This window comes from Polyergus mexicanus, unplaced genomic scaffold (genome assembly GCF_030449975.1).
Source record: "Polyergus mexicanus isolate NDT 795.1 unplaced genomic scaffold, iyPolMexi1.0 SCAF_24, whole genome shotgun sequence".
NCBI classification, from domain to species: Eukaryota; Metazoa; Arthropoda; class Insecta; order Hymenoptera; family Formicidae; genus Polyergus; species Polyergus mexicanus.
This window is the reverse complement of record NW_027223344.1, coordinates 5,227,091-5,253,537: the sequence shown is the minus strand read 5'-3', so window position 1 is coordinate 5,253,537 and position 26,447 is coordinate 5,227,091. Positions and strand designations below refer to the sequence as shown.

Here is a 26,447-nt window from a genome sequence, read left to right as displayed (position 1 = left end):
TGTGTGTGTGTGTGTGTGTGTGTGTGTGTGTGTGTGTGTGTGTGTGTGTGTGTATTATTGTTAGCAATCCACAAATGAAAGATTAATGAAGAAAAAATTAAGTAATTAAATAGTCATTTGTATACAAAGTAATTTAATGTGGACAGCCGCAATATAATTACTATTACATTACAGACGAACAATGACGAACTCTTAAAACGTATTATGTTTGATTATACGGGTCTCGATAAGCAACTGCTCGTTACGCAATCCTGAGATGTATCAATAATATAGCATTTTGTATGCGCGAAATACGATAGATTTTTTAAATAAAAATAGCTCTTCCCATAATAGATTCCGATACACGCGAAATGTGATAAATTCGACGTATTCTCCTCAAGTTGGTCGTGCGATAAACACGTTGTTTGACCCAGCGCATTTTATCTTCTAGCGATACAATAGAGTATTCGGGGGGCGCATGATCAACCTAACCTAACCTCAATTAGGAAACAATCGTTCCGAATATTTAACTTACATTAAAATATTAAAATATATAAATATTTTTTATAAATATTAAATATTTAAAATTAATAAAAACATGTTAATGAAATATTTTAATATTTTTTTAATATTTGTAATCTTATAACGCATTATTATTTTTATAATTATAATTTATTTATGCTTTTATAATTATTTATATTAGAATTTATTATAATTATAATTTTATTATAATTTTATATTATAATATTATAATATTTTTTTCATGCGCAAATTACTTAATATGATTTTAGCTTGATTTAAAAAAATATATATTTTACTGATATACAGATATATTACACAAGAATGTATTGTCTGAAAGAAGGTGAAGGAATTAATGCTTATCTCAAGACGCAGTCGATCTCTCGTCGATCTTCGAATTCCTTTAAGTTCCTTTAAGTTTGATGGACTTTTAAAGGCATATCGTAATCTTCTCCGAACAATCGCGCCATGACATCAATAAAATTAAATCACTCATTATTTTGTGAACATTTATTTACGACTTAATTGTTTCATTCTTTTAGCGAGTAAAGTTCGAAATGTCAATTGTTGATTGGATAGATGAATATGATTAACATACGATAAGAAAATCCGGCATGAATTTATTACATAGGATTATAACAAAAAATATATACATATACAGAGAGTACAAAAGTTTGATGTCTGATTGTGACAAGAAGTTATTTTTCAAATATAATTTTTCAGATATAAAGAAATGATAAGTATTTATATTTTATTCTTTATCAATTTATGTGTATTTTATATTATTTTATTTTATTTTAACAGTACTAATCTGCCGAAAATACTAAGCAGTTTTCAGATGTCTCGTATTATGAAAGAAAAGTTTTTGTACTTTTTAATAAATATCAAAAATATCAAAAATTATATACAATATATATTTTTAATAATAGTCGAAAACTGTGCATTAGTGTAGAAGGTAATTCCAAAAAATTAGGAGATTTTACCTAACACAAGCTTTATTGTAAAAAGCATTGTGGGTTTCATAATGGGGAAATTTACGTTGGTAGGTTGTAATTGCGTTAGAAGAGAGGGTCGAGCGAGAACCATTAAAGCGCCCGTATGCTTTCGACGCGTTCTCAACGTTGCATCGTACCCCGTGCGGTGTGAGAAGGTAAACCGAAATGGCACGTGTGCAATGTGGAGTAATCTTGTATCGAGAGCACGCAGTGTGAGAAATTAACCCAATAAAAAATATTCCATGTCTGACTATAAGATAAGAATATAAAATTTTATAGTGTACGAGAGCATTAATTTTATGATTATGTAACTCGTATATTATTATATAACACACATATCACGAGTTTTTTCCAAAAAAGATATATATATATATATACACAGGGTGGTCCTCGTAACTGTCGCCACGATTTTTAAGGCACTTACAATAATCTGACATAAAAAAGTTTCAAACAATAGTTGTGTGGCTTCAAGGGGGCTATAAGATGGTGACAATGATTTGACCTTGGAAAATCATTTGAAGGTCATGTGAAGGTCAACTTTAAAATCTTAAATGGAAACCCCCATTTTTTATTTAGTATTCTTGTAGCTGACATCGAGAGCTTTCCAAAACACTATAATAAAGTATTTTTTTTATTAAGTACTTTTTGAGTTATTTTATATTTTAATCTGATATATTTTGATATAAAAAATTAAATATCTCGTAAAATATTTAGTTTTTAATAATCTTACCGTAATACTTCTATGTACAGAATAATGAGACAAATCAATTAGTATAAAAAAAAAAATTGTTTTTAAGAAAATTATTTACAATGTATTTTTTTAAACAATTATTTGTTTTTTTTGGCACTAATTAATTTGTCTTATTATTCTGTACATAGAAGTATTACGGTAAAATTATCGAAAACTGAATATTTTACGAAATATTTTATTTTTTATATCAAAATATGTCAGATTAAAATATAAAATAACTCAAAAAGTACTTAATAAAGAAATACTTTATTATAGTGTTTTGGAAAGCTCTCTCGATGTCAGCTACAAGAATACTAAATAAAAAATGGGGGTTTCCATTTAAGATTTTAAAGTTGACCTTCACATGACCTTCAAATGATTTTCCAAGGTCAAATCATTGTCACCATCTTATGGTCCCCTTGAAACCACACAACTTTTGTTTGAAACTTTTTTATGTCAGATTATTGTAAATGCCTTAAAAATCGTGGCGACCGTTACGAGGACCACCCTGTATAAATGAAAAAAAAATTTAAAACATAATAAACAAAAGTATAATTATCTCATGCGTGTGCGTGTATTCTCTCAAATCGCTTCATTCACAGATCTAAATTTTAGGTCGATCTATTTCTGTAACAAAATCTTTAAACTGAAAGGAAATGCAAAATATTTCTATATATTAAAGTAGAATATATCTTTGTCTCTTTAAATCGAGAAAAAAATTATAGACTATAGAACGTACGAAATATAACTATTTGAATTGTTTTTCGCTTGTCGCGAAAAGAATATGGGAACTTATGGCCACTCGCGTAGGTCAAGGAAAGAATGCAGTTGACAAGGCCGAGCTGTGATTGCGAATACTTAGGTAGCAGTTTTCGAACTATTAATAGTCAATCCTCGTGCGTATTAGTCGAGCGGATTATTCACTCGCGGACTCGTAATGTTCCGATATCGCGAATTATCACGCATACGTTACCGAATCGAAGAATCGAATATCCATCTTTGTCATTAAAAAAGTTTAACGTCCATCACTTTCGTAGAGCAATTATATTTCACATTCACATTTCGTAGAGAGCAATTATATTTCCCATTTATATGTATATTAATCGGATATGCCATATGGCATTCATTTATCGTACTGATGATCGGCTGTAAATATCAATGCTTTCAGATGATGCACGAATGACATATTAGTGAGTCTAACATAGAATGATGGGCTAAAAATAACAAAGTTCATCTATCGCGAGATGTGATGAGATTATTGATCCTTTGTATCGATAGCTAAATTTTTCAAAATATTCGAAAAATTGTTCCTAGTAATGTAATAATATAATTATATATTATAGAGAGTCACGCACAAGACATGCCATTACTTTCACTGTTCCTTCCATTTTTTTTTTTTATTCTTGAATTGCTTAACTAACTTGAAATCAATCAATCTTATCCAATGAAAATTGAAACACCAATAGATTCTGAATTATAAGCAATAAAGGATTGTCCGTGATGCATATAAATAAGAACAAAACATCCAAAATTAATTAACTCCTTAATAGAAATTGTTTATTTTAAATTTATTTTTAAAAATGTTTTATGTTTATTTTAAATATAAAGATATGCAATGTTAAAACTTGCATATAAGAATTGCATTTTATCGCAACATATTCCTTAAAGATAAAAAAAAAAAATCAGACTATATTTATTAAAAAATTCAACTATAGAAATATATAATATAAAAGTTTTAAAAATTAAAAAGAGTTCGAGCAAATTACATTATAATATATTATAGGATTTCTCCCGTAATATCTTTGTTAAGAAAAAATTGAATTAAGGATTAGGATTAGGATTTTTATCATCTACTTTTTTTGTAGATGAAACGAATAAGGAGAAAATATAAAGAGATACTCTATAAATTATTAACGTAACATAATATTGCTTACAAATAAATATAATAGTAGTAAATGTTTACCGAAGAGCGACGCGTACAAATTCTTCGTATCCAAACACTTGTAATAATTAAAGGTAGAATAAGAATCGGCTCTGAATTGCGATCTGATGTAGTGCTGGAAGCGAAAATAACTCTGATAAGATTCTATCGAGAAGTTATTGTAGGGATGATACGCAGATAAGTAGGGCAGAAAGCTGCTTCTCTGCATCCTGTGGAAAGCTGTTGGATCCATACTTGGTGAATTCCAATCTTGTCGGTTCCAATCGAGATTAGTGGCGATGGAAACGTTACTTCCCAAGGGAAACATTTTTTTAAATAATTTTGTAGATCTTTACTGTGACTAATATAATTAAATTCGATGTTTATAAGAAAATATTATAGCAAGAACTTTTTAACATTATATTATCTCCTCTTTCCGCTTTTCTCCTTGATTGTACAATATTATTTTATTCTTTTGACAGATGGTCTTCGATATCGTAGAAATCGTTGCATTTGTCGTTTCATTTTTTTTTTTTTTTTTTTTAATACGAATAAAGATATGTTAGGGGTAGATCATTTTAAATTCGTGTAAAATGATCTTCTTCTATCATTTTTTAATTGTCAATCAAAACTGGCACGAGAATAGAATCTGATTTTTAGATGATATGTTTCTCTTTCTTCTATCTTTGTTTCTTGTTTATTTAAAATTTGATATCAATATCTGGAAAAATACGTCAGTCTTGAAATGTCTAACCGACATTGTACATTCAGTAGGTTGACGTAAAAATTATCGAGACAAAAGTCTCGATTGACTGATTTTGCAAACTTAAATTACAATGTAATCGTTCATCGTCGTATATCCTTTATAATTTTAGTCAAAGTTTTTTTCCGTACAAAGTATAAATGTTTTTTGTTCTTAAATTCTTCGATAGGCCCTCTGACTAAAAAAAGCAAAAAAAAAAAAAAAAAGCGGGAATGTCACTACTTTTCGTTCACGATGCCAAAAATCACACGTTTCCGATTAAGTGATATAACGTTGCTTTGATCAGCCATCTCTCTTCTCAAAAATCTCGTCTTTCTAGTATACTTAATATCATCCTTCTATTAATCGCCAAGTTTTTTTTACAGATTATATATATATTATCTTGTTGTTAAATTATATATATTAATCTGTTTCATCCATTGCGAGAATTAAATTGTATTCTCGCAATTAGTTTTTTTGCTATTCCATCACAAGAAATATATTTCTATCGTGAATCGAGTGAAAAAATAGATTATTCCAATCTGTCATGTCGATGAATCTTCATAGATATCGATTGACCTATATCAATCAGGCGAACAAAGAAAGAGAAATTGGCGTTCCCAATAAATTGATCGTCTCTCGATATCCACGAGCGCCGCTCGCGATGGCGTCGACATCGCCTGGATAATTGCGTCGTACATTCGTTGAACTGTGACGTACACGTGTGATGGTGGCGGCGGCGGCTAAGAAAGATCAATGATTCCGCGAGATCGCGGATCGTAGGATCGGAGGGTGCCGGAGCGTACGTTCTCCTCGAAAAAACCGGAACGTGTGCTGTCGGCGCAATGCACATGCCTCTCGATTCGCGTATCGTCAAAATCCACGTTGAAAAAGTGGTTCAGCGTTTCTCTCTCTCTCTCTCTCTCTACGCGCGTTCTCGCCAGGTTCGATAACACTGTAGATCGTCGACGCGGGCTCTCTCGATTCGCGGCCAACGGCAGTCTCTGACCTTTAAACCGGCCATAGGTCGAGGGTCATTGGTATCGGTCGTGTTTGTGCGAGCGCGTCGAAAAATCGATGCAGCCCGTGTGCAGTGGCCGCGGCAACATGTAACGTGACGTGCGCGCGATTTTTACCACGGCATCAACGTCGACGATGTCCGTCGCGATCGGCCGACGCGATTCACCGCGTGGTCGTCAACTCGTCAGCTCGTTCGGCGCCGTCTCACTTTCCTCTTTCTCTCGGAACGGACGCGTCGGTTTTTCGCGCGTTTTCCCGCGAGCACCCCGAGCGCGCGACACACGACCGCGTGGTTACGCGAGTTCAGGCGAAACCGAACTAACACCGGTGCACGTCCGGGACGACCGCGTGGGTTGATATTCAACCCTGCACCGCCGGCAGCAACCATCCCAAGCCCCCCCTTCTCTCTTCCGGTCTCCCTCTCCTCTATCACTCTGTCTCGCTTCGTACTTGACTTCCCTGAGCTAGCTGGCGATTCCGTCGTCGCGTCACCCACGTTTCAACCTCTGCCCTCCCGTCGACAACCCTCCCGTTTCCATTTTCCGTCGATCATTCGCGAAAGCTGCCATGAAGACACAATAAGAAGACGAGCGTGTAATACCGCCTGCTGCATCACGACGTAACGCGTTGTTGTAATCGTACGAAGGGGTGGAAATAAAAAAATTTACTGAAAGGAAGAAAGAGAGAGAGAGAGAGATGGAGAGAAAGAAAGAACGAACGAGTAACACGCGAGATAAGCGCGCGCGCAGCACGGGAAATCGGGAGACTGAATGAAATGAATGGTGAATGGCCGAGATGAATGTGCGAACGAAGGGTTGGACATTGAGCCATTTCTGCCGTTCGAGGAAAATTATATATATTGATAGAAGGTAACGCGATGTAAATTAGATTTCTTTTTTTTCTCCCTATAAATGGAGATTAAGAAACCTTAAAAAAAAAAAAATGGAATCATATTCAAGAATTCGTTAAAAATAAAGAAATTTTTTAATCTAATGGTAATTTTAAATAAGTTAAAATATAAAGTGATTATTTATGATGTTTTTATTATTAAAATTATTCTTACGATACTAACAATAAGTGCTTTGCATCGAGCTATTCTCAAGATATTTTATTCTGATATAGTATGAGATGTATATGTGGCCTATGTGTATGAATGTAATATTAATTCCACGTGCGCGAGTTAATTTTTGACTCCATATAGTGTTATTCCAATACGTCGTATGCATTCGATATGACGTAATCGCGTAATATAAATGTGCAGGATATACAATAATGAGCAGTATAAAAGATTGAATATAAGAATAAATACCCAGACAGCACAAAACATCCTCAGGATCATCCTGAATATGTCCAGGACAGTTCAGGACATTTGTAGGATATTTTAAGATATTATTATAAATATATTTATAAAAATTAATTATGCATACATAATTATTTTTAGTTGTGTCGGCTATTTAATATAATTTAGAAATCTTAAGTATTATAATAAGTATTAATGTCCTATAAATGCATGTCCAGTGAATAACCCCTGCATGTCTGTAGGATATATTTGCCCTGTCTATTATATTGGATGTTTTTTGGATTTCCAGAGGACATATACATGTACAATTAATTGTTAATATTAATTTCGTTTAATATTAATAATTGAATTTGATGCGCACATTTTCATATATCCAAAATTATTATTTATTTAATATTTAATGAGAAATGTTTTACTGTTCGCAACATTCCAAAAACTTTACAAACAATAGTATTCAACCGCTAGTTCGTTTGTTTACCGCTATGCGACACGCGAACTCGTATTTGAGATTTGGTCATGCGAATTATTTAAGCTTGCAAAGAGCAACTGACAGAAAATTACAAATGTAATTATTTTCTATCAGTTCAATTTCTGATGCAATGCCAACATAGGGAATTCAGATATTGGATTGTTTAGAAAATATTATACACAACTCAAACCCGGGAGCCAAACCTAAAATATTCATGTACAGCACGAAAGCCTCAAATATTAAAGAACGGTGAACTATTTTTAATATTAGATTTTTAATATTGGCAGTAAATAACAAAACATAATTTTAATTTATATTTAAATTTTAAAATTTGCTCCTTGAAACATACGAAAAATATCCCTAACATATCCTATAAAAATCCTTAGGATGTTCCACAGGATCTCCCTGGATTCTCCAGAGATTAATGTACGGCTATCATTTGCTCTTCCTCAGGACATCCAGAGGAGATCTGAGGATTACAATGGGATATCCGGAGGATATCCTACATGTATGTCCTGGATGCCCTTTGGACGTCCTAAAGACATCCTTGTGCTGTCTGGGTATAGTGTAAATCTTGGCTAATAAATAAAATACAAACTGTTGAGAAATTATTTTGCAAAAGATACGATGAATCGTTCAATGGATCGATTATGTGAATCGCGAACTTAAATTTGATTTTTAGAAAAAAATATATCAGTCACGTTATTTGTCGAAAATGAAATTAACTATATAAATATAATTATATTATGTAATAATTTAGAGATAAATCTGATTTAGACAGAAAGTAAAAATACACTTAGAAATGTGTAAAAAATAGTATAATCGCTTATTATACATAAAAAGATACCACTAAAAAATAACGATCTTTTTATATACACATTTATCAATAATAGTGAAGTCATACTTTTTACATGCTTCGTAAAATGAAGAAGATTAATTGCGTCTATAATTAGAACGATTTCTCATTTGCTGTGAGTTATAAAAATCATCATTATTATGCGTAAATTGAACGTTGTTCCTCCATTACCGGGTGGTAAATAATCGTTACGCTCGGTCAGTTTTATAACTTATTCCGAGTAATCTCAATATGAATAGATCGATCAGTGCATCATAATTTGCTTGACAATGATATATGATCCTTTCTGACGCGATTACGTCAACCATTAGAATCAAATCTAGATTCTAGGCATTATATCTCAACGCTAAACAATCTTGATTTCTACGTCTTTGCGTATTTGTATGTTTCTTTTTTTGAGCAGTTGCTATTAGGGTTACACGAGATACCAAGACCAGTTTTGGTCTTGTCTTGATCTTGTCTTGAATTTCAAGACAAGATCGAGACAAGATTTTAAATTAATTATCAAGACAATACCAAAACAAATTATCAAGATTCTTGATCTTATCGAGAAGTCTTGGTTTTTAAAAAAAGTTATCTAATTGTTCCCGATCTCCGAACGGAGATTTTAATTAATATGGAAATAGGCGAGAAAGACAAAAGATTTTATTTATTGTTAGTAAATAAAAACATTTATAAATTTAAAAACTTTAAAAACTTTAAATTTAAAGAGTCTGCGCATCATTATCATTACACACTTTAATGTGACATAAAAATAGCGCAAATTAATTACTTTATATTACTTAATTTATAAAGTTTAATACTTACGTTTAAAAATATAGCTATCGTTTTTTGTTTTTCTGACAATATTTTATTTTTCATTGCTTTTAATCCAAATAAATCTTCATATGCTTTTTTATGATCTTTCTCCAAATGTTTTTTTTAATCCAGTAGTGTTACACTATTTTTCATTTTTATTTCTTTAGTCACATTTTCTTTTCGACGTAATAAACATACGCCGATTTTTTCATTGTTTCTTGTTTCGTACTTAAAATAAGTTTTCTATGCGCATTGTTTAACTGCACTTACTTCCGAACTTTCATTATCACTTTCGGAAATGTTTGCATGTTCAGCGGAAGAACTTGGTTTTCGTTTTTAGACTGCGTTCGCACAATCGAGACGCGAGCATACGCGGTAAAGAACAAACGAAAATCGTGCTCGGCGCTTCGGATAACAGAAGAAATCAGATATACTTACAATTTTCTGTTTTTTATCAAGCTGACAAATAATTTAATGTTAAATAAAAACTGTTAATAAGAATCAAGGCGAGACAAGACAAGACAAGATCTTTGATAGAAAAATCTTCTCAAGACCGAGACAAGATTAAAATTTTCAAGACCAGTACAATATTGTCTTGTCTTGGGTCTCGTGCAACCCTAATTGCTATCGAGACACTTGATTTCAAAAGGACGCGAATACAGCAAGTTTAAATAAAATATTAATAATATATTAATATATAATAAGACGTTGCGACATACGTTGCAAATATGTGGAAAAAAATAGTTAAAAAAACGAGGCATTCTATGGGGAAAAACTTTTTACATTTGATACTCTCCGTGATAAACACGCTATATGTTAATTTTATATGATTCGATTCTTTTATATGATCCGTTATTGCGATATATCGCCGAGACATTCTTACCGTCGCTACTACATCGGGAGTCGACCTTTCTCCTTTTCAACTTGAGATCTTGAAACAAGCTCATGTTGTCTATCTCACACGGGCTGCTCGGAAGGGTCATAATTCCTGAAACGAGAAAATGGCAAGGATTAATATCAGCGTTTACTAAGTGAAAATTATTACGTAATCACAAAGTTGCATTACTTATTTATGAGTAATCCTGTCTTTGAAAACATATTAAAATCAGCATTAAATCTGAATAAATTTATATTTCGATAAAAGTTATATTTCAAATACCGCGTATAAAAATTGTCTTTACGTTTATTTTTATCAATATTAGATTCTCAATCTCCAATTTAACCTTCATTGATCGCATGTGCATTTAGGAGATAAATCTAATTTTATCTTTCGTATATACACATGTATCAAAAAATTGAATACACATGTATCAAAGGATGAAATAAAAAATTTATTCCTTCCTAATATTGTTTACAAATCTTAAATATAATTCAATTCTTCATCGCGGATAAACTAACAATTTAGAAAATATAGCTTTTCTATATTTCTGCTTGTATCTAATATCTCATAAATATTTGCGAGTCTCATGTTATGTAATGATGACAAGAATATTAATCTACCTCAAATTTCATCAGTTGAACTTTGTTGATTCTTCGCCCTGATAAATATACGAGTATACAAAATTTGCATTTCGCGAAAATTTCTGTTGTACCTTTCGTGTTTCTGATGCACTTCTCCTCTAGGTCGAGATCCATCTCGCGCGCATATAAGCGAATAGTTAGCGACTATTGCGAGGAGATCGGTTCGCGACGTGAAAGTACTCGTGTACGAACGCACGCGGGCGATTACGGCGAACGCATAGTTCGCCATTAACCTTCCTTTAGTCGGCAATAACGTACAATTGGATCGCCATTTGCGCGGCGATGCATGTATCGCGAGACGCTTTTGTTTTATAAGGTTCTTGAAATACAATGTATCGTATCGTATCGTAGCGTGTCGCATCATACATTGTAACGTAATGGAATAATTACCCAGACAGCACAAAACATCCTCAGAATCATCCTGAATATGTCCAGGACGGTTCAGGACATTTATAGGATATTTTAAGCTATTATTATAAATATATTTATAAAAATTTAATATGCATACATAATTATTTTTAGTTGTGTCGGCTATTTAATATAATTTAGAAATCTTAAGTATTATAATAAGTATTAATGTCCTATAAATATCCAGTGGATATATTTGCCCTGTCTATTATATTGGATGTCTTTTGGATTTCCAGAGGACATATACATGGACAATTAATTGTTAACATTAATTTCGTTTAATATTAATAATTGAATTTGATGCGCACATTTTCATATATCCAAAATTATTATTTATTTAATATTTCATGAGAAATGTTACTGTTCGCAACATTCCAAAAACTTTACAAACAATAATATTCAACCGCTAGTTCGTTTGTTTACCGCTATGCGACACGCGAACTCGTCTTTGAGATTTGGTCATGAGAATTATATAAAACTTGCAAAGAGCAACTGACAGGAAATTACAAATGTAATTATTTTCTATCAGTTCAATTTCTGATGCAATTCCAACATAGGGAATTCAGATATTGGATTGTTTAGAAAATATTACACAACTCAAACCCGGGAGCCACACCTAAAATATTCATGTACAGCACGAAAGCCTCAAATATTAAAGAACGGTGAACTATTTTTAATATTAGATTTTTAATATTGGCAGTAAATAACAAAACATAATTTTAATTTATATTTAAATTTTAAAATTTGCTCCTTGAAACATACGAAAAATATCCCTAACATATCCTATAAAAATCCTTTGGATGTTCCACAGGATCTCCCTGGATTCTCCAGAGGTTAATATACGGCTATCATTTACTCTTCCTCGGGACATCCAGAGGAGATCTGAGGATTACAATGGGATATCCTGAGGATATCCTATATGTATGTCCTGGATGCCCTTTGGACATCCTAAGGACATCTTTGTGCTGTCTGGGTAAAGACGGATCCCGTATGTGTGTCGACTTCGCTCGCCGACACAGCCAAGCTCCAAGGATCAGCTTAAGGTGGGTATACACTTAGCGAACGAACACCGAACGAACAGCGAATGCGAAACGTTTTGAACGTTTTTCTCGCACGAATTGTCTTTGATGTACCGCTTCATGAGGGAATCGAGCCGAATGCGAATCGAACGTTCTGTTCGCATTCGCTTTGGCGTATATATCTGCTGAATGATAATAACGAATGTTTGCATTCGCTGTTCGTTCGGTGTTCGTTCGCTAAATGTATACCCACCTTTACGAGTTTTACGAGCGCGTTCATCCACTCTCCTCGGTCTAGCGCTAGACGAGACTAGGTCTATGAGAGACGATGGCGGGTGCAACGGGGGTCATTTTAATAATGCGAAGCAGACGATAATAACAAATCGCGCGTCTTATCGCGGGGACGGACGACGAATAATTGCGCTGTCGCTTCAGTCGGTCGTAATACGGTCAGAAAGATCGGACACGTCCAAGACCGGTTCTACAATAAGTCGTATATCGTTAATCGTAAGGAAATTGACCAATCACGGTCAATAATTCCAGAAAAAAAAAATGGACTGTGGTTGGTCAATTTGCTTACGGCTAACGAACATACGACTTATTGTAGAAACGGCCTAAGCGGTTTTACGACAGTGCCCGACCTAACCGCCGCGGGTCGTTTTAATAAGGGCAATGATGCGCATCAATCGTATGAATTTTTATGCGCCGCTTCGTCCGTGTTTTCGTTCCGAGAAATATGCGTGTCTTGCTGGCGCTCGCGCTGTTGCAACAATATTTGCATCTTGTATGACGTTGTCATATATGATCATTATATGATTTATTTTTCCCCATGCCTTTCTTTTTTTATTTTTTATTAAATTTTTTTTTTTTTTTTTTTTTTTTTTTTCTTTCTTTTAATCCATTCTCTCTTATTTAGTTTGAATGCAACAAGTGTGAATGCTGTTAAAACAGACATGATACGCATTTTCATGATTAGATGCTTTAATTTCTCTAAAAAACGGCGTCTCGTATATCAAAGAAAGAAATAGTTTTTGATTGAGGAATAATTTTTTTGGGAGGAAAACGATCTTTTTTAGAACCAGTTTTAAATGAAAAATTTTAATCTCGAATTTCAAATTCTTTTCAATAAAAGTTTAGCAGACTGTAAAATATTAGATTTATATTTTTAATTCATAATAAAGCTTTTGATGCACAAAAGTAGCAATTTGTTCTTATAAAAAAATTATAATCTTGAAAGCTATAAATAAATTGCATTTACGTAATTTTTTAAAAAGTTAGTTAATTTATATAATAAAATAAAATTTACAATATACATTATAAATACGTTTTTAATTTTACACCATGTTTTTCATATGATTTATTTTTCTCATAACACGTTTTTATATTAACATTTTATGCTGAGGCATTTAATCGATGTTTGTGCATCGCCGTTCATATAACGCCGTGCTATTTTCCGATAAAAATAGTTTTACAATCGTGAGATATATTTACGCATTACTTAGCGCAAGTTGTCTTCGATTCAACATTTCCAGTTTTATATTCAGACATTTTCCAAATTTAGTTGGACGAAAGTTGAACGCCATATATCTATTAACAAACTCATCAAAGTACAAGTAATTTACGTTTAAAGATAAACATCTGTTAATTAAGAGTCGACATAAATGGTATTAACCGAGGAATTTTATATGCAAAATTTCACGTAAATTTTTATTATTATGAGGCATATAATCAGAATTTATATACTTTGCTTTCGGACTTCATATATGCAGAAATTTCTTAACTTTTTACATTTATGACATTTTAATATACTGGGTGGCCCATTTTAATCCATCCAGTCGAATATCTCAAAAACCAAGCCCGGAAGAGAAAAATGTTTCAAACAAAAGTTGTGTGGCTTCAAGGGGGTTATAAGATGGTGACAATGATTTGACCTTGGAAAATCATTTGAAGGTCATGTGAAGGTCAACTTTAAAATCTTAAATGGAAACCCCCATTTTTTATTTAGTATTCTTGTAGCTGACATCGAGAGCTTTCCAAAACACTATATTAAAGTATTTTTTTATTAAGTACTTTTTGAATAATTTTATATTTTAATCTGACATATTTTGATATAAAAAATTAAATATCTCGTAAAATATTTAGTTTTCGATAATCTTACCGTAATACTTCTATGTACAGAATAATGAGACAAATCAATTAGTATAAAAAAAAATTGTTTTTAAGAAAATTAATTACAATGTATTTTTTTAAACAATTATTTGTTTTTTTTTGGCACTAATTAATTTGTCTTATTATTCTGTACATAGAAGTATTACGGTAAAATTAGCGAAAACTGAATATTTTACGAAATATTTTATTTTTTATATCAAAATATGTCAGATTAAAATGTAAAATAACTCAAAAAGTACTTAATAAAAAAATACTTTAATATAGTGTTTTGGAAAGATCTCGATGTCAGCTACAAGAATACTAAATAAAAAATGGGGGTTTCTATTTAAGATCTTAAAGTTGATCTTCACATGACCTTCAAATGATTTTCCAAGGTCAAATCATTGTCACCATCTTATGGCCCCACTTGAAGCCACACAACTTTTGTTTGAAACATTTTTCTCTTCCGAGCTTGGTTTTTGAGATATTCGACTGGATGGATTAAAATGGGCCATCCAGTACTTGATATCGTATGTATAGGTAAAAGAAATTTCTTAATTGTATTTCTTATAATTCTTATAACAGTATCAAAATATTTATATTGCGAAACAGTTATATTTGTTTACGATAAAGATGCAAGGAAGGGAAGTTCATCACGGCAGATATACTCGGCGCGAGGTCTTCCGTTTGTTTTCAGCGCACAACTTCGTTCAACTAATCCGAGCGACATTAATATTCTGCAACATTGTCTATCTCCATTTCGAAAGTTGTTTATTCTAGCGTGCCGTAGAACTTCTTGTAGTTACTCCTACGCGCCTTCAGCTAGTAATAGTCTAGCTGCAAGAAGTACGTAGCTATACTTACAAGCAAGTTCCATGTTTAATTAATATCGTCCAGCAAATCACCTGCTAGCTTGCTGCTACTGTTATTCATAGATTATTTCTTTGTACTTATGACAGTTCTTTTGCTTTTTTCATGTGTAGCAATCTATGTAATAATTTGACGGAGATAATTTTGCAAGTATCATTTAAAAAAATATGATAATTTTTATGGTTAGATGAAATATCATTACAATTAGTTTGGATATAATTACATTTATAAGAGATGTTATAAATTAAAGATTATGAGATAATTAAAAAAAATAATTAAAAGTTATAAAAAATTTAAACGTTTCTTCAATAAGCTCTCTGTTATTAAAACGAAAAAGAAAGGCTAATTAGATTCTGAATGCGGGTGTAAAAAAAATAACGTAGTTTTATGACAAAAAATCTGAATGTGTGGCAAATTAACACATTCTTTCATCTTTTTTTTAACTATCAATTATTTTATTCCCACAAATATTTAGAATATATACAAGTTTAAATGTATTGTTTATTTATATTTATACGCTTTTACTATACACATTTTTGCGCTATCAATCGATTTTGATTAAATACATCTTTTTTTCTTGTATTGCACAAGTACTTATCTAGAAATAAAAAAACTAATAAAGTTGCGAAATTGAAAAATATTAAAATATAGTGCTATACATAATAAAGTGATATTTTATTTTAGAAATGAATGAAGGTAGGATCGATAGACAACAAAATCAATAAAAAAGATAAATATCCTAAGTAACGAAAATAGTCATTTTGACGTTACTTTGATGTCAAATTACATGAAAATGATTATCCTTGCTATCTGGGATGAATTTCACATCTCCGTCATCAAGGAACGGCCAGTCGCGTAAGTGGTGTGAATGGTGCTTAATCAATCGTGCGGGCGAGTGTGTGCGTCGGTACATGCATGCGATACTAGATGGCACGCGCACACGTTAGACTAGAGCAAAAGCGCATCTCCACGCTGCTGCGATGTGACGTACGCATGTGCACATTCGCGCGCGCGCGCGCACCTCGCGACGCGCACACACACATACACACACGTATCAGACTTGCTCGGTCGAGTATACGAGTCGTACCAGCGAGGGGTCCTTGCTCCCTGCCGTATGTGGGTCAGCAGTCTCACATACGCCGCTATTCTTGCGTAACCAATGCATGCATACGACCGCCGCGGGCGCTCGCGCGCGCGCACGCGAGAGAACGTCCGCCACCGCATCGTGACTGTAAGTACACACATGCACACACTGAGATGGAAAGTGCAACCAATGCACTAACCTACGACGGTCTCCTCTTGCGAGAGGTCGGTCGACGTGACACTCTAGCTTTTGTGCGTGTGTGTGTGTGCGCGCGCGCTCTCGCATGGCTACTGCGAGTGCAAGAGTGCGGCCATCGGGCTCAAAGCCACGCAAGCTCGTCTATCTCGAGCGAGCTTTTTCGAGTTTCACGCTAGTAGTAGTTCACATCGTGGTGTTTGCTTTATGTATGTTCTATACCCAGATAGCACGAAACATGCTCAGGATCATCCTGAATACGTCCAGGACGATTCAGGACATTTGTAGGATGTTTTAAGATATTATCATAAATATATTTATAAAAATTTAATATTCATACATAATTATTTTTAGTTGTATCGGCTATTTAATATAATTTAGAAATCTTAGGTATTATAATAAATATTAATGTCCTATAAATGTCCACTGGATAACCCCTGGATGTCTGTAGGATATATCTGCCCTGTCTATTATATTGGACGTCTTTTGGATTTCCAGAGGACATATACATGTGCAATTAATTGTTAACATTAATTTCGTTCAATATTAATAATTGAATTTGATGCGCACATTTTAATATATCCAAAATTATTATTTATTTAATATTTCATGAGAAATGTGACTGTCCGCAACATTCCAAAAACTTTACAAAAAATAGTATTCAACCGCTAGTTCGTTTGTTTACCGCTATGCGACGCGCGAACTTGTATTTGAGATTTGGTCATGAGAATTATATAAAGCTTGCAAAGAGCAACTGACAGGAAATTATAAATGTAATTATTTTCTATCAGTTCAATTTCTGATGCAATCTCAACATAGGGAATTCAGATATTGGATTGTTTAGAAAATATTACACGACTCAAATCCGGAAGCCAAACCTAAAATATTCATATACAGCACGAAAGCCTCAAATATTAAAGAACGTGAACTATTTTTAATCTTAGATTTTTAGTATTGGCAGTAAATAACAAAACATAATTTTAATTTATATTTAAATTTTAAAATTTGCTCTTTTTTTGAAACATACGAAAAATATCCATAACATATCCTATAAAAATCCTTAGGATGTTCCACAGGATCTCCCTGGATTCTCTAGAGGTTAGTATACGGCTATCATTTATTCTTCCTCAGGACATCCAGAGGAGATCCTAGGATTAAAATGGGATATCCTGAGGATATCCTGCATGTATGTCCTGGATGCCCTTTGGACGTCCTAAGGACATTCTTGTGCTGTCTGGGTATGTATACATTTATTGTGCGATAGTATACATTTACGATCGTTTTCTTTAGTGTCTGTAGATTCATAACTCTAGGCATTCTAATGGACTTCGTATGTGTGCAAAAAGTAGCATTTAAAAAAAATGATTACGTTCATGATTAATAGATATATTAGTATAAATACTACAGAATAAAACTGTACGTAACTTTTCGAGAATGTTAAAACCGAATAAAACCTTTATTTTTAACCTATCGTTGGGAGAAAATAATCAAGAAAGCATTCTCGAATTATTTTAACAAAAACATTAATTAAAAATATATTTTGCAGAGGAGGGAGGAGACAGATATATTTTACAGGCAACTAATAACGTTTTTAAAATAATTTGAAGTTTTTCTGAAAAAAAATACATTTTCAATAAATTTATATTTATAGACATACTTTCATGAAAGAATATATACATATAATTTTTGAGCTATTCGTGATAATGTGACCATAAATAGGAAAAGGACATGAAGCTGGCTTTTATGTCATGTCTTACAGGAAGCTTATGTTTATTAACACCTTTCACGTCGTGCTAGTTCATCCTATATGCTTATATATTCTTCAATCAAAAGATTGCAACTTTCTATTTCACATAAACCGTTAAGAACGTCGTATGGCAATAATTCGACTAATTTATTGAAAATGAAATATTATTATAAAGTTACATAATTATGTTAATAACGTACAAAGTAGCGTCTATCTTATAAAAATTCTCATAGTCTTATAACATTTTTATAATCTTATAAAATTCTCAATAAATCATAAATACATGTATTAAGTTACTTTTTAGGTTTAAAATATTCAATATATAAAAAGACATATACAGCTAGAAATATAAGAGTATAAAGATTATATTTTCTAAATGAAAACCGATACTCGATCAAAAAAATCTCATGACAATATAAAATTGTCAAAGAATTTGTGTGCTGATTTCATTTGCGCCAATTTTGTTCGTGGAATGAAACATCTGATTTTCTATACCGCATAGATTTTACCGTTATGGGGATTACGGACGGTGAAAGTGACTCTCCCACGCCATGACATCGTAGGTCTATAACTCTCCTACTTTCGTGCCCGTATTCGTTTTTCCATATCTCTTATGTTAGACTATGGTAGTCTCTCTTTTTCTTTCTCTTTTTTTTTTTCATTCTTCTGTCGCGGTTCTCATCGGAGAATCGCTAATAGTTCCTACACGCACGGAAAACAAAATTTTTCGCTACCATAGCTCATCATGGTTTGCAAAATAAATTTCTAAACTGCAGCAAAACGGTTTGCTGTTGCACCTAATGAATAGATGTCACAGCTAAGATTCTCTGTCCATATATTACGAATGAAATCTAGTTACCACACGCAGTTTTTAGCTACGGCAGCTAATTTTTTTTTCCTGGAAGTCAAAAATTTTTGGGCTTTGATTTTTTAAATATTTTATTATTATATTACATAGCAGTATTTTTTCTAGAAAAATATTTAAAACTGGTTGAAAGTGTTAATATTGCATATTTTTGTGTAATATCAAAATATTGATAATTTTTCTGTATTTTATTTAATTTTTTTATTAGGGGTGTTATGTTAATATATATTTCATTTGTATTATTAATTCTTTTTCTTGTTTTTACATTATGTTGTGTATTGTACCTAAAAATATTTGAATTACCATGGAAGGTGAATATAGTCTATAGTCAAGTGAATATAATCTTATCTGTTCTTGTAGGACACCGTTATGTGAAAAGATAAATTAGTACTTATCTAAGCAGACTATATGAATATACGATAATGTCTTGTCTTTTAGCATATCTTAAAATTGCTTATCAGCGGAAAAGAGTTGTAAATCGTATGCCGTTTTTGAATGAAGTTAAAACATTAACGATAATTCGTGCAATGAATACGACCTAGTATGCGATATCAATATTGGCATATATGTTTGTTAACATAAGATTAAAATGATATCTAAGATAAAACACACTGAGTTATGACGCTTGTCGATTTGAACTTCATTTTACTTAGTTGATGCAATACGTAACTTTTAATTGATTAAGCGATTTTATCGACAACGTTTAATACGCAAAATATATAATTTGTCAGCAACTTGTATGCTGATTAAACAAATATGAATATAATCAAACAATAGGCAAAGAGAGAAAAAAAGAAAACGTATGTCTGTATGTGATATGTAAGTAGAAGATTGCTTAAATTTTTTTGAATATTTTTTTGAATATTTTTTTTATTCTCTCTCTTGATATTCATTTTTAAAGCGATAAGAAAACGAGGGATAATTTATTTTAGGTAATTTTATTCTCGCAAACTTTATTTACATAACTTGAAAATATTAAATAAATATTTTCTTTCGCCACGCTTATAGTCATTTCACATGCCATCAATATCGTCAGCGTATCGACGACTTAATTCACTACTTAAAGGGTCAGATTCCTGATCATTTCATGTCGTAGTCACAAAGTAGAAACAGCTGTTCGATCTGTCAGAATCCAATCTTGTTCATCTAGCTTTCTTTCTCTCGATGACAGATAAATGGACGAGTAAGTGTCGGCGCTTCCGCGAACGTGCATCATGAAATAAATGCAACAAAGTCAATGACAGATAAAAATATATATATATATATATATAAACATAGAGACTGGTCATTTACACTGGGATGCACCTATTCTCTGTATCACGTTATCTCAGGTACCTCCAATTACTCCGTCCGGTTAGAATGCTATCCTTGCAAGAGAGTTGTTGGTACAAAGATGAATGCGACAATGACGTTCCATTTTCGCTTACTTCCGCCGCGGAAGAAGAAATTCTGGTTAAACATGACCATCCATGTTAAACGCGCGCGCGGGAGTCGTCCGTCGATTTCTCCTTTACGTTTACGCGACAATGGAGCGTCATCTGCGAAACAACAGAGTACAGATATTGTCTCTTAATTTGTTCCGAGAGGGAGGGAGCAAAGAGAACAACGATGCGCGGTGGAGAGACACAGAGACACCCGGTATATGTCGGTGTGTCGGATGCTCGGGCAAGTAGTGAGAACGGCCAGTGAGAGTCGGCGACTCGGTACATTGAACCTCCGTAGTGAAAGTTTCTATTATAACACTGGCCTTACCTTACTTTTCCTACGGCAAGCTCTACCGTGTTGTGTCATAAGCGCGACGAGCGAGCGAGCGCCGTGGTAAAAGATCGAGATCCGTTCCGCTCGTTCCTTCACGACGTCGTCGTCGGCGCGTGATTTAACGGAACATCGCCGGAGAATGTTTCCTTCTTCTTTTTTTTTTTCAGTAATGAGTGGAAGTCGCGCTCTTCGTAACGGATTTCCACCGTCGTCGATCGTGACAGAGTATTTTTTTCCATGTAAATTATCTTTCGCGATAGTTAGACCGCGTAACGAAAATTTATTTTAAAACATTTCTTAATACAATCCTTAATCTCGTAACGCATTAAGATCGATAGTAATCGATTATTTACAATATTGCCCTTTGCTATAAAAATAAAAAAATAAAAAAAAACTGCAAATTTTCATATAAATTAAAACTTGTTACTTTTTCGTAATATATCACTTTTTTTAAATAAAAGCATAATATATAAAAATTAGGTAGTATTATATTTACATATTATTTAAATACAATTATGTCGAACAACTTTTCTTCAGCATTTAAGGGATAACAGATCAAACTCTACAGAAATCAATGTCGATCGAATCGACCGGAGGACGATACGGTTCGCCAATTCGATATTGCGGAAGTCGCGGAAGCAGCGCGATTATTTGCCTCTGTTTAATTCACTTAGTCGCTTTCCAACTTTCTTCGAATTTTGTTCTGCGCTAGCCTTTTTAAAGCGTAAAGAATTTAAGATTTGAAGAGTAGCGCGATGATAATCTACCATGAAATTTTGACTCGTCGATACGACAACGCGCTTTTGTATTATAATGAACATTAAAATGTCATCAGGATCACTAATTCTAAAAAAAATATTCTAGAAGAAGCGGTTTTTTATTCATATCATATAAAAGTTGAAATTATGAAAGATATCAAAATTAAAATTTGGAAATTAATACAATATTATTATGAAAATTAAGTTGCAGATTGAATTAAATTAATAACTAAAGTTAAACTGAAAAAATTATTGAAATCATTCAATATTCAATATTGTAATTAAATTTTAGTGCTAATAAATATAATTATCTTTTTCAAACTAATTAAAAAAATATGATAAGTATATTGTTTTATTTTGTATAAAGCAAAGTGTTCATAAAATAATATTATTTTTCGTATACAGTTTAGAATATCTTTTTACGCGAAATATGCTTAAATTTATTGTAGAGAAGATTTTGTATTGCTATTGCTGCAGCGCAATTCAATCTATGTTTCGTTATGTATGGGAAACGATATATGTTTCAATTTTGAAGTATGTAAAATATTATAGCGTTATATATATATATATATAAATTTTTTCGATTCGGCGCATATAATATACTTGAATATAAAATTATGTTTAACCAAGTTTCTTTCAACATTTCTGCATTTATTTAACTTGATACATATGCTTATAAAATATCAAGCAAGATGAATTCTTCATTAAGTACGAAGTTTTAGTAAAAAAACACAAGTTGCTCTAGCTTGTACGAGGACTTCGAGACGCATTCCTCTATCAAGGTATAATTTATTTCCCGACGACGATGGTCGAGTATACTCACGGCATGCGAACAAAGCGCAATTTTGTTGGAGTGACGCGATGTACGGATTGCAACACGCTGCGGGGCGCATCTGTCAATGGCGGTAGTTACGACAAAGCAGGAAACGACAACGACAGCGACAAACAGCCTCGTTGGCATTCGTGAAAAATCGCGGCTTTTTGTCGAAAGTGCATACGAAGTTCGCGATGCCACGCGCGTTACGACACATCACAGAGTGGAGTCCTCAGGATCGGATTGCTTGCGGGATTTATTGGTTTCGATAAAACGAAGAAAGATTGTCGATAAATGAAGGAACAAACATAACATTTCTCTTTTACACGTACAGAAAATCTCAACAATAAGATCGCCAAATCTTCCTTTCGCAATGTATTTTTTCATTTTGGAATCATTTCTTCTTAAAATAAAAATGTCGAGGGATTTATAATCTTCGAATAATTGATGATTAAAAAAGGGAGAGTTTTGTGATAAATTAAAATTTAAAAGAAAGTAGACGATAAAATTATATTTCTTTTTTTATTAACTTTTAATGTGATATTTTAATGATTGAGATACAAAACTTGGAAAGATATAGAATTCTCATAAAGATATTGAAATTTTTCATGGTAAAGTAAACATTTTTTATACATTTCTAACCATTACATGTAACATAGATGCGTAAAATTATTCAGTAATGCTAAATGATAGGGATCTTAAGCTAAATTTATAATAAGAAATCATAGTTGTCCTTTGCCTCTTTGAACTTTTGGCAAAAGCACATAACCTTATACGATCTAATTAAAAACAAAAAAGGAAAGATTTTTGTAATTGTTACAATTAATTATTCTCATTTTTATCTTTTCCTTCTCTCTTTGAAATAACAAAAAGAGGCCATGCATAAATTTCAACGATCTTTCTCAGCCAAATCCGCTCTTCGTAGTTGCTTTCTGTCGCAATCTGGAGCAAAAGTCCGCGAGACGACGTTCCCAGTTCCCACCAACCTCAGCGAAATCGCTTGCGCAACATATTGGCGATAGCGATCGCGTGTAATCTATCGGAGAAATCGCGGCGACAAAGATGGGTACGCTTTGAGCCAGAACGGATTGATTTCCCTTGTTTCCTCCGATTCGGAATATGTCGCGTGCGGATCTCGCGTTGATCGATTAAAATCGTATCGGCCCTCACAGGCGAACGGGCGCGGGGATTAATATTTATTGGACATCGTTTCTCGATATGTACTATATGCGAGAGAGAGAGAGAGAGAATGAGTCGCGCTCGGAGATATTGCATTTCTGTCCTCCGTTGGGGAATAACCGCGGGATATTTTCGTGCCGCGTACGAGGACACTCTCGATTTAGCGCGAAACGCGAGACGAGACGAGAAATAAATGAGATTTCCGATGTGGATCCGCGCGATTAGTACGCACCGATATTTCGTCGATGCCGCGACGGAATATCGGTTTAGGCTGTTCTCGTGTCCCTTTTTGTTGGACGGAAGCGAACGCGGAAGCAGCGGTGGCATAGAGCGCTTTTTCGCGCATTTCGCATCGACTCCGTCGTCAGCCACGAGTGGCGCGGACCGACGCAATTGTGATTTGCAATTAGCGAGGCGTGCAATTGTGAAATCGTGTCGCGATGTTATTGACCCGACCAACTGACACCTCGTTGCACCTCGAAAATTAATTCCAGCTCGACGGCACTTGTCTCGTTATTGTACAGTCGCTGATCTCTACTTATATAATTTCGCGCGCAAAGCAGATTAATTTAAGATTGCTGATGCGAATGGCATCGCGATCATCTATATGTAGCGAAAATCGCTTTTTGGATAGGAGAGTCATGAAAAATATTAGGTGTACAACTTTGCTTCCGCCGTTTCTTTTTCCCGAAATTCGAGGCTTTATTGTAAAAAACTGGTTATACATTTATGATTCAAAGTATTGTCCACTCCCAATGATCGTGCCAATTCTTTTTCACTTTGACTCGAGTCTTCATTAAGCAATGCCTCCAATTCTGCATCTTCGAAAACCTTCTCTCTTCCACCGCTATGCCGGTCTTCGACGTGAAAATCACCGTTCTCGAAGCGTTGAAACCACTCGCGACACGTTCTTTCACTAATAGCGGCTTCGCCATAAGTATTTGAGAGCATTCGATGAGCCTCTGTCGCAGATTTCTTCATATTGAAGCAGAAAATTAAAATCTCCCGCAAATGACGAGAATTTGGCTCGTAAACTGACATTTTCAATCGAGAATAACTTTACGATGCAGACACAAATCGACTAATGTTTCTATGGGGTTATGTTGACAGATGCACTACTTACCGCTAAAGCCATCTATAGGAAAACGGTGGAAGCAAAGTTGTACACCTAATATAATTAAGCGATTCAAGCACAGAGACATGATTGTTTATTTTTATGTTATAAATCCATCATATCACTGTATATAATGACACTGGGCAACTAAAACACCGTAATCCATTTTACCAAATTCGCTTCAACGAGTTTCAATCGGAGACGATATCCTTTTTACATTATTGATTGAAATAAACATTGTATAATTCTAATTATTGTACAAAATATTCAATAAATCGTGACAACTGGTCAGATAATTTCGTGAAAAAAAATGAAGTAAAAAATATAGAATAAATTTTGAAATTATGAAAATACCACGAAATCAATTGATTATGTGATGTTTTCTAGATAAGATTTTGAATATGAAAACATGTATTTATCTTATTCTATATATCTGAATGCATTTGTTATATCGAATAAGACACATGTTATTAAATCGGACACTGTTATCGTTTTTTTTAACTTTCATTGTTTTTTTAAAACTGTAAATACATTAATTAATGATTCACGTTCATAAAATTTTGTGGCATTGTTACAAGGAATTGATCAATCGACAGACTGAATATTTGTCTGTTTTTTCACTCAAATACGCACGTGTTACTTTCACACACACGTATTACTTTCATTAAAAATTCTTTTTTCACGAAAAAACCATGCAATTAATAAAAAGAATTATTTTATAATACATTTTTTATCTGCTTTTTTTTTACAATAAATTATCCCATTGTATTATGATTTATTGAATGTGTACAAGTTAAATCGTGCATATTCCATATTTGGTGTGTATTGCGAAATATGAATATAAAAATATAATATAATACCGTGAATATAATATGATAAAATCGTATTTTATGTCAGATATTGAAGTTGCGGTAATTTTGGTCAAATTTGTTTAATAATTCAAATTTCATCGTAAAGAAAATTTTATTTCACTAATGCGTTTTGTGATGTAATCTGATATGTAGTTTATGGCTACTGGAAATGTTACCCGTTCCAACATTCCCATGAAATACATTAAATTCGTCAATGTTTCGTGTGTAGACTCATCATACGTCGTATACACCGTATCTTTTTATAAAATAAAAACGCAGCGAAATTGTCTTCAAAAAAATTCACTTGCGTTTGATTAGTTGAAAATGCGCATTTATATGTAATATATTAAATATTCAGTAATCTCAGTTTTCAATTTTTGTTATTTTTATTTTGCGAAACTCGAGCAATGCTTCACGAGGCAACTGTGTTTTAATCGTTTTTATAAATCAGAATCGCGATTACAGGAGCAAGAAATAATCCTACCTTGGAGAACACTGATTTTCGCGCACATGGAAGAGGGTCGACCCTGAAGAACGCTCATCTTCGCGCACATGATATTGTCGCGCAGCGGTAATTCAGAGCAAAGTCGAGCGAACTATAGGAACTCCCTAGGTAGACGATGCCTCGTGCCAACTTTCCAATCACGGTCACGCACCAATTTACAATTTACGCGGCATCTCGAATTTCTCGTTCAAGGGTTTACACAGATGAACTCAACAAAATAACCAATCTCGTAATATTCTGCGCATATTCGTCGATTTTTTACACATTCCGATATAAGCCAAT

The 26,447-nt window shown here is 33.2% G+C and overlaps 1 protein-coding gene and 1 long non-coding RNA gene across 5 annotated transcripts in view; one reads left to right on the top strand and one right to left on the bottom strand.

The window, feature by feature from the left end:
- LOC138943001 (uncharacterized) overlaps nt 1-26,447 on the top strand; it is a 130,395-nt gene that overhangs the window by 8,863 nt on the left and 95,085 nt on the right. The gene's annotated exons all lie outside the window — the stretch shown is intronic.
- Hr4 (Hormone receptor 4) overlaps nt 1-26,447 on the bottom strand; it is a 70,024-nt gene that overhangs the window by 25,208 nt on the left and 18,369 nt on the right. For 2 of the 4 annotated variants that reach the window (XM_070313512.1, XM_070313511.1), the window contains exon 1: nt 4,187-4,783. In XM_070313512.1, the coding sequence (XP_070169613.1) occupies nt 4,187-4,472 (286 nt within the window). In that variant the 5' untranslated portion in view covers nt 4,473-4,783. Of the gene's footprint in view, nt 1-4,186; nt 4,784-10,212; nt 10,318-26,144; nt 26,285-26,447 lie in introns of those variants that run through there. The other 2 variants (XM_070313513.1, XM_070313514.1) reach the window with 2 other exon arrangements.